This window comes from Austrofundulus limnaeus, unplaced genomic scaffold (assembly GCF_001266775.1).
Source record: "Austrofundulus limnaeus strain Quisiro unplaced genomic scaffold, Austrofundulus_limnaeus-1.0 Scaffold1031, whole genome shotgun sequence".
Taxonomy (NCBI): Eukaryota; Metazoa; Chordata; class Actinopteri; order Cyprinodontiformes; family Rivulidae; genus Austrofundulus; species Austrofundulus limnaeus.
Genome location: NW_013953433.1, coordinates 10657 through 29219, shown reverse-complemented (window position 1 = coordinate 29219; position 18563 = coordinate 10657). Strand labels below are relative to the sequence as shown.

General features: G+C 37.6%; 1 protein-coding gene across 2 annotated transcripts in view; it reads right to left on the bottom strand.

The window, feature by feature from the left end:
* The window catches only part of LOC106533826 (netrin receptor UNC5C), a 74079-nt gene that overhangs the window by 47634 nt on the left and 7882 nt on the right, over positions 1-18563 (bottom strand). For both annotated transcript variants that reach the window (XM_014030266.1, XM_014030267.1), the window contains exon 2: positions 13550-13786. In XM_014030266.1, the coding sequence (XP_013885720.1) occupies positions 13550-13786 (237 nt within the window). The remainder of the gene's footprint in view (positions 1-13549; positions 13787-18563) is intronic.

Genomic DNA, 18563 nt, shown 5'->3' with positions numbered 1-18563 from the left:
TAAAAATCACATCACTGCACAAATGGATTAATAATGAATATTAATAGTACACAATTATTAATCTTTAAACCAACTAAGAAGAATGATTAAACCATGACTAATAATAGTACTAAGAAAAAGCAAAATAAAACACATTTCACTCATTTTCTTTTCACTGTTACACTCTAAAATAAAGAGAGATATGCAAAGACTAAATCAATAAAACTTTGATTATATTGATTGAAACCTCTAATAGAAGATTAAATGAGATAACATATAGAACCTGTTGTTCTATTCACTTAAAGAAAATAAAAACACTTTAAAATGATTTTCTTCTTATAAGTGTAAAAAAAATTAAAATCAAAGACAAAGAAAAAACAATAGAAAAGTTTTTTTTCACCAGGGTTACCTCTACACTCCTATCCCTTCTTTTCTTTGGTGCTTTGAAAGTACTGTAGCTCCAAAGCAGAGAATAAATACAGGGTTTAAATAGCTGCACCCTACTGATAGGACTACAAGGGAGCTATGATAGAGCGGCGCCACAGAGGAAAATACCAAACGAGGAGTGCAGGGATGAACTTGGGGTGAAATTATGTGCGWTACAGGAAAGGTGCAAGAAGAAGAGACGAGCAGAAGCAGGTCATAAAAGACACTGAGAAGTTTGAAGCCACATGTTCAAAAACATAAAAAAGAGGGAAGAGATGAAAAGAGGACTGATTAAATAAAAAAAAAAGGTTAGCCAAACTGAGTGGGAAAGGAAGGCACAAGTTAAATGAGAAGAAGAAAAAAGAAGGCTGGTAGAAAGAAGAGAGAGCAAAAGCACAGTGAGYGGAGGAGAGAGGATGACAGGCCAGGAGGTGGAAGAGGGCAATAAAATGTAAAACGGAAAGAAAGAGTGGAAAGAAGATAAAATAGTGTCAAGTAAAAAGTTTGCGGTGAATGGGAAGTAGATAGGAAAAAAAATATGAGAGAACAGTTACTTGGCACTTTATTTCAGGTTCAGTAGTGTTACAAAGACCCAAGTAACCGGCTCTGTAGCGCTTCACAGATCCAACCTGGGCCTATTTATGAAAACTCAGTCAGTTCTTTCCAAGGGAGAGCCAGTTATAGCAAGCAAGATGGCAAAGAAGCAAAAGGGAACGAGAAGAAGGCGGTGTGTGACAACCAGGGGACAGGATTGGGGTAAACAAAGAGAAAAATATTAGCTGATAACTAAAAGGAACACAAGAGCAAAGGCATTTCAAGGCAGCTTGATGACAAAATATGTGGATTCTGAGCTGTTAAGTTGAGACATACAGCTGAAGGACGAGCCACTTTTGAGCCAAGCTGGCAGGGAAGCGTGCAATATGAATCTTGTACATACAATCACGAAACCGGTCTGGTGGGAAGAAAATGACTGTAAGSGCAGTGACTAAAGACAGTGCAGAACCGGTGTCAGTATCTGTGTTCAATCTAACAAGCAACAGTGGGAGAATTATACGCTTTCACAGCTGAAGATGAAAAAGCAAAACAGAACACATCAAGAAAGGCAGAGGTTGAGAAACTGGCCAGCCAGAAGAAATAATTATGACCAGCACATCTGAGATGTCTAGCAGGCTATTTACAATGAGAAAAAAGAAAAAGAGAGAGAGGAAAAGAAGGATAGAAGGGATAGGGAGGAGGTGGAGACCAGAGAGAATGATGACTGGCAAAGTAATGAGGAAAGTAATGCAATTAAAGTAAATGATTCAAATGAGCCAGACAGCTAGTTATGGCAAATGGACTCAAACAAATTTAAAGGTAGCATATGGGATCTGCAAGAACAGAAACCACAGGCCTTAGTGACTCAGTCAGAGGCAGGAAATGAGTTTCTATCTAAATGTCATAGCAGCAATGTTTAAAACTAATTCATCACCATAAATGTGCCTTATAAAATTTCATGTTTAAAAAAGGCAAACAATGAAACATTATTAAATCACTGAAGCAGTACAACTGTTAAACTAGAGCGCTGGCAAAGAAGCATCATGCAACAAACATGAATATGTTTATGGTGGGGTATTATGCAACATTTTGAGCTTTAAATCATGCTATGTTGTTATTCCCTCATCAAACACATTCCCAGAGTGTTGCTTTGACTCATTCATGCATGTTTAAGAAATCTTTAAATTGTCTGCGGTGGCCATTCGTAGGTGTCTAAATGTTTGCTCTTACAAAGCGTTACATATTTACCCAAAGCTCCTCCCAGGAGTTCAGTGCCCAGCCATGCCCCACAGAGCACCCTTCTTTCCCACCTCCCTCACACAGACATGAACCAGACAAGTAGCTGCAACAACACCTGGTGGAACTGCACATCTGATGAGCCTGTTATATGAACAACTTCTCAGTCCCATTCATTTCGGATTAAAACATTATTTTGTCAAGGAAGCATATTTTTGGATGCCAAGGGGACTGCCCTCTTGTTACGATTCATAGATCATCAAAAGCGCACTTCATTTTTGGAAATCATTTATGAGATCGTTTGAGTAAGGTTGAGTTGTATCCAAAGTTGCCATTTTCCAAAACTATCAGACTGTAYAATGTTGCTTTTATTTTTACAACACAACACAATACAATGCTCTTATGAAAGGTTGTAAACAGCAACATGTTGTGAAGACGTGCTGAATTGGGAGTGTCAGAAACGGTAGGAGGCCCTTAAAGAGACTCAGGCCAATTTCAGGGCTTTTAGATAAGCTATGACATAAAGTTAAATTCATCTTTTATATTTACAGCATTTTAATATTACTATGGAATTGAAGTTTGTTACTGGAAAACATATAATACACCCCACCTCACCCCTTTAACTATAGAACAAGGAGATTAATTTATTTATATATTCATTCATTTTTCATTCATCATAAACTCATTATGCTAAAGCAAAAATAAATAAATAAATAAATAAATAAATAAATAAATAAATAAATAAATAAATAAATAAATAAATAAATAAATAAATAAATAAATAAATAGAATTTAAGAAGAAGACAAAAGTTTGCAAAATTTTCACGTTTCCTTTCTGTGTCACTTTTAGTACGAGAAAAGTATCAAAACATTGGAACTAAGCATCAAGAAGTTCAATCTAGACGTCACGAGTCTGGAGTTGTGCCACTGAATTTGAAACAGCTTCAGATGTTTCCATTGTTTACCTCTGCAAAGCTCACAACACAAGTATTGAGAGGAAAAGAAAAAGTGACTGAGATACCTAAGGCTTTAAAAGTCCCAGATCACTCGGTGATTTATTTTGTCTAGATAGAGTGCTCAGAGCATTCATGTCAGTCTGATGGCAGGAGACAAGAGTGGGTTTTAGGGTCTCAGTAGCATGACAGAACCTCAACAAAATGACTGCTGCCAGCTGAGGGGGGAGAAAAGTAGATAAAAAATGAAAGACAAGGACTCAGACAAGTAGGTGCTGTCACCTAAAGTTCACCTTTTGGGGTTTAACACCCAAAATCTCATCTTCTCAATTCTTCTAACAGAGTTTAATTGGCAGCTGGGGAATGAAAGTACAAAAATACAAAAAAATACTGCTGACAGAAGCAGCCCAGATGTTTGCTATGCCGTACATCTTCACTTCTACTGCATCTAACGAGGAGGAAGTAATGGGTAAAGGATGCTTAGGACATCTCATGAGTTTTTCTTTTAACAAGAAAGAAACTCTGAAAAACAGAAGTAAAGATATTTACAACCCAGAGGTCCAGATAATGGCTTTAAAGTCATTAATTATTTACACATTTGTCAGGATGCAGGTAAAATGTGAAACTTTGTGCTGTTAGAATCAGCAGAGTTGCACAACTCCTAAAAAAGTTGATTCAAACTGCAGTTTGGTTGTGAAGTTTGCTTTATTGTTTACACCCCAAGTAGATTTTTGATATGCTCTGCAGTTTTACATTTCTAAAGATCTAATCACGCATTATTTTAAAATAAATGTAAAACATGCAAGCATGCAAATTTAACGAGAGCTGCATAATTTATCAAACATTTTTTGTCAATACAAAATGATTGAGTCTGAAATCAACATTGCAAAGAACTGCTTGGTCTGCAATGATTCATACACTTTTATATTCCAATTGCTATCTTGTTCTTTGTCATATTTATCTGATGGACTCTCACTGCCCTTGATGGCCTAACTTGGTTTAGATAAAAATGGAAATAATGCACACAGTGTGCTGTGTGACAAAAACACACAATAAACATTGTGTCTTGATGACAGAATAAAAAAATAAGGACTAAGGAAAATGGGAGTTTATTGCAACATCCCAATATCCAGCAACAATATTGAAACTGGATGTTTTTTCCCTCTGGTATCCAACCTTAATCGCAACATAAAGACGGGCAGAGAAAATAAAGTTCACCAGTGTTTACACAACCAATCAGCTGACAAACATGTGCTTCTTTATTATTTTCTTCTCTCCTAAGAATCTTTGCCCATTTTCTTCTTTGTGTTTGTGTCTTTTTGTATTTCTACTAAAAAGAAAAACATAATAAAACAGGACTGTAATGACTTATGTCTTTAAATTTAAAAAAGGAGGAAATGACAAGTTTATAAAAATACCAGATTCTTAGAAAAATAAGTCAAGGACAGAACAGATTTTGAGGGTAAATGGAAGCAAACAAAAGACATGAAAAACAGCAGAAAAGGCCAAAAAAATGTGTTGTGGTACCATTTAAACATGATCAAAAACAGCTCGAAAAAATGGTTGAACAAAAAACACGCAATGTCACAATTTCTACATAAACCTAATCTGAATAAATGTCATGTTCCTGAACACAGATACAAGTAATTTTAATGAAACAAATATTCTTTCAAATGCATTCTATGGCTTTCTTAGCTTTAGTTTTAATATATTGTGCAGGAATACATCAGATTTATTTTAAGGAAATAAGCTCATTTATTATGTTTTTATCATTTTTAGACATGATGACTTAACTGTAAACTACTGTCACAGATGTCAAACATAACAATAATCAAACCAAGTCATGTGATTAGTTCAACAGCTCATCATTAAGAAAAGTCATTTGAAGAATGTGATTTAGCGTGAAGGCCATGATACTTTATACAACCTGGATGAACTCTGTGCTGTTCAAAATTAAATTACCATTATCTGAAACAAGTTTGAAAGGGAGAGGCTGAACAGAATTTAAAAAAACTTAGATGATAGCTTTCGCACCGATGGTGACTGATTGTCCCAGTCCCAGAGCAGCTCCGTGTTTGCTTGTACATGTTAATGTGTCTGAGCGTGTCAGCCTGAGCCCATCGCTGACTCCATGGACTCAGCGAACCAGGACACAAGAGAGGTTCTGAGGGGAATCGGGACCAAACTAACAATTCCCATAAAACACACATGCATCCGACAAACACATATTCAAATTACCATACAAGCACTGAAAACAAATAAAATTCAGACCTGACATAAACGCACGCAAACAAACATCAGCCGAAAATGTGCTGTGCATGCTCAGCTATCACACATACCAAGAGTCACAGGAAGCTAACTTTCAATAATCATGATGCTCGTTAACAAATTAAACAATTATACTTCATAATCCACAGGAAGAAATAGAAACAAAGCAAAAGGCATATCAAAAGAGAGAAAATGAAAATTAAAAAAAAAATACAGAGAAGGATGGCAGTGAAGGCCAAAAGAGATCTAAAAAGAGAGAGAGGAGAAGCAAAAAAAAAAGACAAAGACGAGAAGAAATCAATACGAGGGAGATGGCAGCAAAGGAGGGAAAGAGGTCACAAATCACCAAAGCCAATACTGTGCATGCCATTAATGTATGTGTGTAAGTGTGTGTGTGCACACAGAGTCACAGGTCATTGCTAGCAGACTAATAACCATTCACACTTTGGCTAATGGAGACAAAGTAAGTAACTTAGTACACAAKATGTCATTAGCTCACTTCAAGGCTAATGGAGACATACTGAGATGCTGCTTAAACAAACACTGAAGAAATTCTCTTCACAGAAACGTGTAATCTGGTTGTCATCTAAAGTCACATTTATTTATAAGGACGTTTAGCAAACATATTGCTGCACTATTAGATGTATCTACCAAGAAGATGGTTGTCCTTTTAAGCATTTGTGCTGTTAGAAATGTGTTCTGCTTTGAGTGAGGGGCACAAAGACGCAGTAGAGGGTTCGAGGTAGCTATGTTTGTCAAACACGCTGTGATAAGCAGTAAAGCTGGTAAGAGAATAAAACTTGCACCCCCTCTCAATTGAATGGTGACCCAATGCTATATTGTTATTCCCTCATCAAGCACATTCCCAGACTGTTGCTTTGACTCATTCATGCATGTTTGAGAAATCTTTAAATTGTCTGCGGTGGCCATTCGTAGGTGTCTAAATGTTTGCTCTTACAAAGCGTTTATATACAGCGTGTAAAATAAGTATTGAACACGTCAACATTTTTCTCAGTAAATATATTACTAGAGGTGCTAATGACATTAAATTTTCACCAGATGTCAGTAACAACCCAAGTGATCCATACATACAAAGAAATCAAACCACAAATGTGCAGAAATGAAGTTATTTGTAATAATATGGAATGGCACAGGGAAAAAGTATTGAACACATAAAGAAAGGGAGGTGTAAAAAGGCATGGAAAGCCAAGACACCAGCTGAACTCTCTCAGTAATTAGAAAGCAAGCCTGCCCCTTGTCAGTGCAAGTTAATACCAGCTGGTTCAGTCCCAAATGATGGCCAGGTATCACACAAGAAACATCTGATGATGGGTAAAAGTAAAGAGCTCTCTCAAGACCTTCACAACCTTATTGTTGCAAAGCATAATGATGGCATCGGTTACAGAAGAATGTCTAAACTTCTGAAGGTTCCAGTGAGCACTGTTGGGGYCATAATTCAGAAGTGGAAAGAACATTATTTCACCATTAACCGACCACGACCAGGTGCTCCTGACAAGATTTCTGACAGAGGAGTGAAAAGAATTATCAGAAGAGTTGTCCAAGAGCCAAGGACCACTTGTGGAGAGCTTCAGAAAGATCTGGAATTAGCAGGTACGATTGTTTCAAAGAAAACAATAAGTAATGCACTGAACCACCATGGCCTGTATGCACGCTCACCACGCAAGACTCCACTGCTGAAGAAACAGCATGTTGAAGCTCCTTTAAAGTTTGCTGCACAACATTTAAACAAGCCTGTGTAATACTGGGAGAAWATAGTCTGGTCAGATGAGACCAACATTGAACTGTTTGGATGCCAGAATCCACATCATGTTTGGAGGTCAAATGGCACTGCACATCAGCCCAAAAACACCATACCAACAGTGAAGTTTGGAGGTGGGAACATCATGGTGTGGGGCTGTTTTTCAGCATATGGTACTGGCAAACTTCAAATAATTGAAGGAAGGATGAGTGGAAAAATGTACAGAGACATTCTTGATAAAAATCTGCTTCCATCTACCAGGATGATGAAGATGAAACGTGGCTGGACATTTCAGCAAGACAATGAGCCCAAACACAAAGCCAAGGAAACTCTCAGTTGGTTTCAGAGAAAGAAACTAAAGCTGCTGGAATGGCCCAGCCAATCACCTGACCTGAATCCAACAGAAAATCTATGGAAAGAACTAAAGATCAGAGTTCATAGAAGAGGTCCACGAAACCTTCAAGATTTGAAGACTGTTTGTGTGGAAGAATGGGCCAAAATCACACCTGAGCAATGCATGCCACTAGTTTCTCCATACAGGAGGCGTCTTGAAGCTGTCATTGACAACAAAGGCTTTTGTACAAAGTATTAGATGAATTTCAGTAAGYGTGTTCAATACTTTTTCCCTGTGCCATTCCACATTATTACAAATAACTTCATTTCTGGACATTTATGGTTTGATTTCTTTGTATGTATGGATCACTTGGGTTGTTACCAACATCTGGTGAAAATTTCACGTCATTAGCACTCCTAGTAATATATTTACTGAGAAAAATGGTGACGTGTTCAATACTTATTTTACCCGCTGTATATAGTCAGACATTACAGGATTTTTTCGTCTTTCTGCTTCCTTCCATTTTATTTGATATAGTGTTTGCAGTATACTGTATTTAGGATGATGGCAGTTCACTTTGGACTTGGCCACACTCTGACTAATTGTTCATTTTTTAGACCTAATCTTAACTTATTTCCCCAAACTGAGCTCATTCTCTGAACCTATCTACAACAGATATGATATTAATTGTTCATAACACTCCCACAGAACCTCACTTCAAAAACATCTGAACTCTTGCTTTGRATAATGGAATGCTGTCACACACACAAAGGCTTGACTGACAGAAACAAGTTCATGTTTTGGTGCTCTTCCTGTTGAACGTACACATTTGATCTTTATCTTTAAAATCAACACTTTTCTTTCCTTTAAACTCTAAAGCATGAATAATGGAGSGGGGRAAAGAAACAGAGGGAAAACAACAGGATATGTATCATCTTTCTCCTCTGTGTGGCTCCCTGATATCTGTTCGCCTCTCTAACTGTATCAACAGCCCCCTTCTTCAGCATTCCTCCATCATCTCTACCCTGCATTCTCAATCTCAGGTTTTATCTGCCTCCGCTCTCTCCGGTTTCAGTAACAGAGTACAGCCAAACCAGCATGATGCAGAAGAAGGGGGGGGGGAAAGTGTATGTGTTTGTGTGTGTGTGTGTGTGTCGTGTGTGTGTGTGTAGCGGGGGGTAATAAAAAGAGGACAGAGCAGGAAGACGGATAATAAAAGCGGTATGGGGGTCAATGCTTCTGTGTTTGTGAAGCAGCAAATAAAAAAAAAAACAAACAAAGAGAAGAAAAACAGCTTTTCACTTGGGCCAACAGATACCCAGAGCACACACAGAGTGAATTTATCAGGCACAGACTGCAGTCATTTTCAGACCAATTCAATAAAACAATGTTGCATAATATATAATCACTTTATAATCTCTTTGTTGTTCAAAGGTGGCCTAAATACTTTGAATGAGTGYGGTAAGTCACTATGGGAGTGTCATCATTATCACAATATGCATTGGTTCARAGAGACCCAAATAGTATTTTTTTTCAAAAACTGATTTAATTCAAGGTCTGTTTGAAAACAAAATCAAATAATTGTTCAGTGTACCTTGCAGGAATTCATATCACCACTTCCATCCATGCCAGAATTTTAAATAAAAGCCATTTTATGATAAAAAAAAAAGAAAGCGTTATGGCCATTTTGGTCAGTTATGTGAAACGTAATGTGATGCTGTGAAATGCATTAGCCATCAGAGTAATAGAAATGGAGGGGACTATCTATCAAATTTGGCAAAATATCTGTGAATACAACTAAGTCAAAGTATTTTAGTGTTGGTTGATTTAATGCCAAAATTTAAAGCAAAAAAAGGTTTTGCACTCAATGGTTTGTGAATGACTTGCTACTGTCACACTAATTTTGGTTCAATTTCTRCAAAATAATTATTAAATCAGTTATAGACATTTTTCTTTAGCTTATGTCAAATTCATCTGGCCATTTTAAGTAGAGTTGACTAATGCTATACATCCAGTGGTTCCTTTCTGAATGTTACATTGAAAAAATACTTTTATTTTCTCCCCCTTTTTTAGCAGAGTAATTCCTATTCTTGACACTTTTCATGATGTCAATTGCTATACAGGGTGACAAGTTAAATCCGCGGGTTGTTAATTGAATAGAATTTCCTCCTAATAAGACACTGTTTGGAACCCAGCAGCTTGTAAATGAATGGGGAACAGGAGATTAATAAATGTCAAGCAGCTCCACATGATTACAGTGATGAGCACAGATAGATGGATCACAACGCACAGTTTCACCCAGGTGTTTGCATCCTCRGTGGAATAAATTACCTAACAAATTTCAATGTAATCAGCAAAGAATAAAAAACAATAAAACATGCTGATAGAACAGATTATGGTCATGTATCGCAAAACAAGTCTTCCCACATAAACAACAAAACTGGAGCTTACTTGAACTTGTTTTCTGCATCTCATATGTATTTGTCATATATTGTATTGCATTTATTTTATTCTGCCTTGACTGTTGGAATATGACAAGTAAATTCAAATGGTGCTGCTAAGGCTAYGTTCACACTGCAGGCAAATCCRACCCAAATCCGATTTTTTTGACCCRTCTGACTCATTTCCGATTTTTTTATGACAGTCTGAACGAGACAAATCCGATTTTTTCAAATCCGACCCAGGCCGTTTCAGTATGTGGTTTTAAATCGGATATATGTCTGATGTTTTCAAAGTGACTGCCGTTTTTCATCAGGGAGGAGGGGATGAAGGATCGATAAGACACTAACCTCAAGTCTCACTGTTTAAATCTGTAGCTCCGTGTGTTTACAGCTCCAAAACACAAGTCCAGTTGCTTCATCTTTTTACTTTTCATTAGTATGATAATAACGATGTCCAGCCTGGGTCGCGGAGAGTATCGATCCTAAAGTTAGCTACTCGGTCGATACTTTTTTTCCAGCTCGTAGTTTCGTTCCAAAAAAAAGCTTCACTGGAGCATCCCGGTCAGAGGCAGGTTCAGATATAAACACTGAACTAAAGAAGCAGGTCAGATAATTATTTAATCGGCTCTGATTAAACAACAACTTCCAATACGATGCGCAAAATGTAGCATCCATGCTAGCTCTGTAAACAAACAAGACGGCTGATGAGACGTCACGTCTTTTACTGCGCATGTGTGTCACATCAGTRCTGTGGAGCGTTCACACAGGGGTCTGATGCAGGTCACATTTAAAATGTAATGTGAACGTTCACACAAAAAGATCAGATTTTTTCTAAAAATCGGAACTGAGCATTAAGACCTGCGGTGTGAACGTAGCCTTAGATGCATTTGTGTCGGTCTTTAATTAGGACTACTGCAGACACACTAAGCATCTACGTAATGCATCAAACATCACACACACATAGCATATTTTAATGTATTTAGGTTTTGGCTTGAATTACAAAAAGGATTCTCCCTAAAATACCTTCAGCCTGCCTTGTTCTCCTGTTGTGTTCACTCTGGAGTAAGTAACATCCATRACAAACATGAAGCTTTGTGCTACTGCTGCTTTCCACAGTATCCCACTCAGCAGCCACTTTAAATCAGTCGTTCTCAGCCCGTATTTAATCCCATTGCTCTGGGGACCTGGGTTCATTATCGAGCAGGTGGATACACAAGAGCCAAACCCATGTCAACCTTAAGTCTAAAAACCAGGCTGTGTACGTCTTTATCCTCCTGCCAAAGAAACGGTGCGATTCATCATTACTTAGCCAGCAGAGTAATGCCGTTTGCTGTCGAGTGACAAGTGTGGAGCTGGCTGCAGTCCAGTGCATCATACTGGATCCTATTAAAGTGTCCTGTGAACACTGAAGTGCAGCACTGGCACTGTCACGGCTGCACTCATACAACTGACATGTGACCTCTTTCTGCACAAATAGCTAAACAGCTGAATTAGGARCATGACCCTGTTTSCTTATAGTCCACCAGTGAAGTGCTCCAAAGAGCAAAGTGTCTTCAAGGCAAAAAAGTTAATTTATATGAGAGGGAATAACATTGATCATAAGTCCATCTGTAGGTCTAGTGTACGCTAAGACCTTTCAAATTAATGTTCCCTTGCAAACATATGGAACACATGCCTTTTTTAAATGAACTGTTGGAAATACCATCTGCTGCAAGAGACAAATAATTAAAAAAGTATAATACTGTGATCTGTTCTCACCTTCCTCATTGTTTGGATTTGACTGTTTTTTTACTCATGTATCTGTGCTAAATATTAATTTGCATTTTTCCAATATTATTTACGTATTTATGCTTTCTTCCTCACAAACTGTTTCAGTTTAAGTATGTTCTTTCGGGAACTGCTCACAGAACGAATTGAAACACAAACTAATACAAGACAAGAAACAGAAGTCCAAGTATAGATTCTCACTGGGGTGTGACAAGGTGGCCAACAGAATTTGCAAGATAAGTCTCCAGAACGTCTCGCAATGTTCATGAATGTTTTTAATTTTCTTGAGTCACAGAAGCACTGAATCCTGGAGCTTGATTTTTAAACACGTTCAAAAACTTTGTCCGACAAATTTTCTCTCAAATTAATCAGAGTTGGTRAGAAATTCTCCCATCCATCTGATGTTTGTTACCAGTGTCACAAACCAGTCTCAACAGTACTTAAGCTGTGTTTTTGACATGGGCATGGGAGCTCTTTTCTGACAGAAAACAACAAGCTAATGTTGAGGACTAAAAATCACATAAGTGATCAATATTTGTTGAAGAACTGGTCCAAATATGCAATGCAATTGTGCAAGCTGTCAAAGTGGGTGACGTGGGAAGAGATGGACAACAAAATAATGTGCACGGTCAAGAATACAGTTTTACAAGCACAAAATCCACAAAATTAGGCTGTGATTTTCAAAAACTGGCTGCTCAAATCAGTGTAGGGATGTGGATAATTTATTTTATCCTATTCCAATATTAAATCCAACAGCAGATTCAAAAAGAACTTTACAAACTGTACAAAATAACAYCAAAATCATGTGATGATCTCAAATATGAGGGAGGTTATTGATGTTTGTTCAGGTGAAATCAGCTCAGGTTTTCTTGCTGCAGTTCACAGCAGAACCAATGGGGCCTTTGTGACCATTTCACCTTCTCGTTTTCTATTTTTGCTCATAACTTCCTCAGTGTTCAAAATATCGCCATGAAATTTTAGGAAAAGATTCACATTCTGGTTTTTGTAGGAGCATCTTGTATCCTAAAAAACTAAGAAAACTTAATAATAGCCAATGCAAAGGTAACAGAAAATGTATAAAATATTACCAGGTAAACTGCAGCATCAAATCAACTCAATGTGTCTTAGAAAGGAAGGAAAATAAAACAATTTAAAAACAATGTGGACATTTATTTTGTAAACTAAGCTCCTCAACCAATGACAGTGTGTTAAATGTGTCAAATGACAAAGACGAGCGTCAACACACTTTACTAACAAGCACTATTCCGGATTTAAAAAAACGTACTTTGATGTTTCAAATCATTATCAAATTTGGAACAAGGGCAGATAAAATAATGTTCTTCATGGCAGCTTATTTCTTTAAGGGGTCACTAAAAAAACTTGGGTGATTTAATTTGATCCTATTTTTTTTTAAATGTCCCTTCAAAACGTATCAACTAAACTTAAAAACTTGGAAGACAAGGCTGTGCTAACTACCTGATGTCAGCACGCTTTGTTGAAATTCATAGAAATAACAAAGCAGGAGGAAATAACAAGCAAACGCACAGAGCAGCCTTGCAAGATCTGGTCACAGCAGTTTGGGAAGGAAATGGCAGCAGCTGCTGATGAAATGTCAACATCCCTAATCAGTGTTGCACCACCCACTGGTCATTTGGTCTCAAACATTTGGAATGCATTAAGACTAAAACCAATAGTTTTACTATTTTCTTACAATGTTCATTAACCAGTTAGTCTAATAGTCACAGCCCAGTTAAGTACTACCTTAACTGTTCTTGTGTGCCCATTTTGTTTCTTTTCAAGTGCTTTGTGGATTGAAGGGTTTTTTGTTTTTGTGCATTTAGCTTCCACTCACCTGAGTTTTCGTCAACCTTCTCCTCCACAGTGTGGTCCTTCTGATGAACCCACTCACTGTTGCACTTAAAGTAAATCTGTGTGGCAGGCGTTGCTTTGCAGTAGAGATTGACAGGCTTGTTCTTGACAATGTAGCCTTCCTCTGGTTCAAACAGGAAGTGAGGTAAGGGCTCTGGAGGGTCGGAAGGAAAGGTTTCTGGGAGTTCACTCAGGCTAAGGAAGTCATCATCATCCCTCACTGCGAAAAGAAAGAAATAAACGTTACTTTCATTTMAATTTTTCTAATATATTATTTTTATTTTAACACTGAGAACTGTCACCAACTTGCAATGTTTGATGATGTCACTCAGGGAAAAAAAATCCACTAAGCCATAAACTGTGACTTTAATCTTATTTTTAGCATTTCTTTTGTTTTATTGTGCGCCTTAAGTTTTTGAGCTAATAAAAATAAAACTCCACAGGGGAGAAATGCAATGTAAGTGAACAAAAGAAGAAGATACAGAAGAATTAAAACAACAGCTGAATCAGAAATGACTGACTGGGAGAAAACAAAAGTGCATTGATTTGGTCTGATTTTAGTCTGAAGTGATTTCCCCTTCACAAGTTCAAAACAACAAAATTATGCAGGAGTTGGTTCTGAAATCTGCAGTTCAATTAAAAAAAATCAACTTTCTGTTTTTGAGGTGGCTGATGTTCTTGCCTGACAGATTTCCAAAGGTTATCTTGCAGTTTAGGTATKTAGATGGTCTGATTTCCCTCATGACTGTTGTCAGGAGGTTTGTAAGAACCTGCAGTGTGATCATTTGAATATAAGTGAAGAGTACTTTACATGTTGGGCCTTAAAGTAAAGCCTAAAATGTTTCTSAACTGAGAAAAACTAAACCTCTCTTCCACTTTGTATTTATCCTAGTGATTGAAGAAAAGTCCAAAATTGCTTTTTTTTTTCTTTATCCCTTTTGTCAACAAAAAGCCAGTCTTATGTCAATAAATTTTAAAAGAATTGCCACTGAATGGTGCCAGCCGAGGGCTCTGTTTGCTTTCAGTGGGAAGACAAACAGTGGATCTTTTTAACTAATCTGTACACAGAAATTTGTCAGGCAAAAGCACTGGTGGTAGTTTTGGTTTACTGCATTTTATGTAGAGTACACAAAACTGCCTTTAAACATCTATACTCTGAAAGTTTTAAGTGAACGACAATGTACTGCATATAAACAAAGTTGAACTGAAAACATTTTTAAATGATTTGCCAGACCTAAGGTAATATGTGACCCATCATATCGAAATGATGATTAAGTCAAATTTGGTCAAAATGACCTACAGTAATTACATTTTCAGATTCCTGGCTTTGAAAGCTTCATTTTGACACCTGGATCATTCTGATATCATAAATGGATAAATGGCCTCAATTTGTCTTATTGGTTAAAATAACACAATAGTATTTGGGCTGGACCTTAATTTTATGTAACTTTTTTGAGTAAGTTTTCATTTCCTTCTGAAGAGGAAATCTCAAATAGTATTTAAATCTTGAGATTTCCAAGATGGAAAGAAAAAAATGTTGCTATCTCACAGGGAAAATCTCAAAATTTAAAGGCATTTTTTCCTCAAAATCAGTTTTTTTGTTGTTAGAGCTCAAAAAAGTGCTTCACAATTTTTTTTATAATTATATTTCAGACAGCTCATTCAAATGATACATTGATAAAGCTTTTATTTGTTATATTTTGACGAAATGAAATTTTTGTAAGTGTTCATATCAAAACAATATATTTGCCTATTTCTCCATATACCACTTTTTGACTTAATCATTGTTTCGATGTGATGGGTCACATACAGTATATTACCAAAACCTTTTGTATTCAAGTGCTAATATTTTAATAGACAAAGCCAACCCAGTCGGACACAGAGGCCTAATTCTTCTTCTCCTATACTACCTCCTGCTTTACCCCTCTGTCCACATCTCCACCGCCTCTTGACCCTCTTGCGACACTGACATTGTTTTAGCAACAGGTCGCCCAGTTCACCAAACCACATAGAATCACAAGAGCAGGTGTTATGTTGAGGTGGTGGTTTTTAATGCCTTACAGCCCATAGACCAAGACAAAGACACGAGCACGTGTTTGCAAGTCTAACCACCAAGTCACTCCCCTAACTAGTGTATCACCACTGTATTATCCAGCTTCATTAAGATTCTAGACGCTTCTGTAAAAGCTTCACCTGAAATGCTATGACACATGGGAAAATTTGAACAATTTTGTCAGGGCTTCATGCTTCTCCCACCACAACCACAGAACCTAATGTCATGATTGCACAAAGGATTTCGACCCATGAATGCCAACCAACACAAAGAGCTCAAAAACAAAACTTTATTACAAACTAAACAAATGGCTGTAGTAAAACTTACATAAACAGGACACATGGAGGGCGAAGAAGGAAACTGGAAATGCAGTAGGAATGCATTCTTCTCCACCGAATGCTTAAGTGAGCACAGTGAGGTAAAATGGGGCTAAGGCTGATGGGAATATGATRAACTGCTGAGCTAAACAAAACAGGTGAGAATGGGYGTGGCAGGTCTGGGGAGCAGGATCCAGACTGAGGAAAGCTGATCTGATGTCTCAGGGAAAAACAGAGACTCATCAGGTGAAATACACAAAAACAAACACAAGAACCACAACGAAGCTCAAAACAGAAAAAAAAATCAAACACTGACCAGGAAAACATTTATTCCAAATGGAAACTTATAACACACATGAACAACTAAAGAAAACTGTGCCCACACAATCACGCACGCATGTATACAAATTTACCACTCCTCTTCCTCAACTGTGCACGCTGCTATGTTTCTTATCTTGGAGGATAGCAGCRTGCCGTGGGCCGAAGCTAAAAGCAGCTTAGGTAAAACAACAAGTCGCAAATAGGAGAAAATAAATGGGTAGGCAGCATTTATACTTTGATGTCACAAAGCTGACATTTTCTCTCTTAGTTCTGTAATTAGTTCTCAAAGAGAATGAAAATTGCCAGACATTTTTTTACTGTATAATTTCATTATCTGAGGGAAATTCCTCACCACCTTCATCATGCATGTGGTTATTTATCCAGAGTCATGTTCAGCCATTTATCTGTCAGTCATGTTCTTGCTGCTCTGCCTCTTCTGTCACTTTCACCATTTGCCGCTTTTTTTTTTCAGAATTCCCCGCCCTCTGCTTTTACGCCTGTCCTGCTTTTCACTTTGCCCAGCACTCATTCTCACCCTCATCTGTCATTCAGGGAGGTGTGTGTGTGTGTGTGTGTGGAGGGGGGGGGGTGTAAGGTCTGGGTGGGTTCATTGCTCCGGAGCGACAGCTATAAATTATTGATTGGCACATGAAACATGATAGCCAGAGTATGGAAGTGTTGGGGGGGGGGGGGCAAGAATACATTTTCCTGTAAATAAAAGCTTCCCTTCAGACATGCCTACTGGTTCTTTCCCCCACACTCCATCAGCTTTGCTTCTCCAGCCTGTTCACACCAACTCCCACCCTCACTTCCTCTATATGATTTCGTTTTCCTCACTCTGWCCACCTTTTGTTTCAGCTCATTTTGACCCCACTCCGCTCCTCTCCTGACAGAATGACTTACTGCTCCTAACAGCCCAGCTCATAAACATCTTACCTGAATGCTGTCATTAGTAATGAATGACCGGAGCAGAACAATGCCCACGTTTGATTTACGATATGCTGTAAATATGTACTCAGAGTAAAAACACATTTAAAAGGAAACCCTCCACCACTCAGGCCTCTAACCATAGTGACATCTGAAAACTACTTTTAAAAGGTCTGAACATCAGCTGAGAATGGCATTATCACAAGTGACTAATTAGGTCCGAGTGTCACAAATCTTGTGCAGGTACAAAAAAACAATGAATCAATTATAGGAAAACAAAAATCAAAATGACTGAAATTTCCATAAACAAATTTTATTGGACAACCAATCAAAATATGGCATTAAATATCCTACAAGTACAATTTAAATTTCAATGCACTTTATTTTTAACCCCTCTAATCAATTGTTTCTGATAGAAAACCTCAATGGAAATCAAAACCTTTCAATAAATATGCAAGCATATATAGATAACATTGGATTTAAGTACTGGTATGTATTCAGTAGGAGTGTAAAAAATATCACTACATAAGGGGGGAGTGGGAGTTTGACAGTCATCTCTTTGGACAGCTTTGGCCAAGTGGTTAGGGGAGTCGTCCTCCAATGAGAGAGTTGGCTGTTTGATTCTCCTGCCATTCAGTCACATGTTGAAGTGTCCCTAGGTAAGATACTGAACCCCCACTGCCTCTGATGTGTGTCCCATCTGTGTAAGAATGTGATTCAAGCACTGACTGGTTTCTATTAAATGGTTTATCTAGATTAATTTTGTAGAAAGGTAGACTGCTGTGAGAATGGGTACATGAGGGCACAGATACTGTGAAGTGCTTTGAGTATCCTGGTTGGATAGAAAGGTGCTACATAAGTACAGTCCATTTACCATTGAACATGTACACTGGAATATCGCAATATGTTATTTCTTGATAATGTATTGATTTTAAATTAAGGTTTGTGTTCTATTTTAACCTCTGATCACTAGTTAGGAGCAGTCAGCCGGCCATTTGCCTCCTCCACTCCTGAGAAACCTGAGTGTTTAATGTTAGCTCAAACGTTAGCATTGTTAGTAGCCGGGATGTCCCATATTTTCAACCAAATTGAATGTGTCCCATAAGGGATGCTCTTTCGCCCGACTGCATTTTTTTTTTTATCAAGGTCTTTTTTAAATTATTTTTAACATAAACCACAAAAAAGAACAAACTGACAAAGACACACACACCCGAAATCCCTCCCCTCCTATACCGGATCTACTACCACAACATGAATCCATCTTGTATTCATACATCAGTCGATACAAGGCACAGGTTTGTGTACAAAGAACCAATATTTGACCTTTACACAAAGTTATCTGCTGAATTTTTTTCTACATAAGATATAAATGGCTGCCA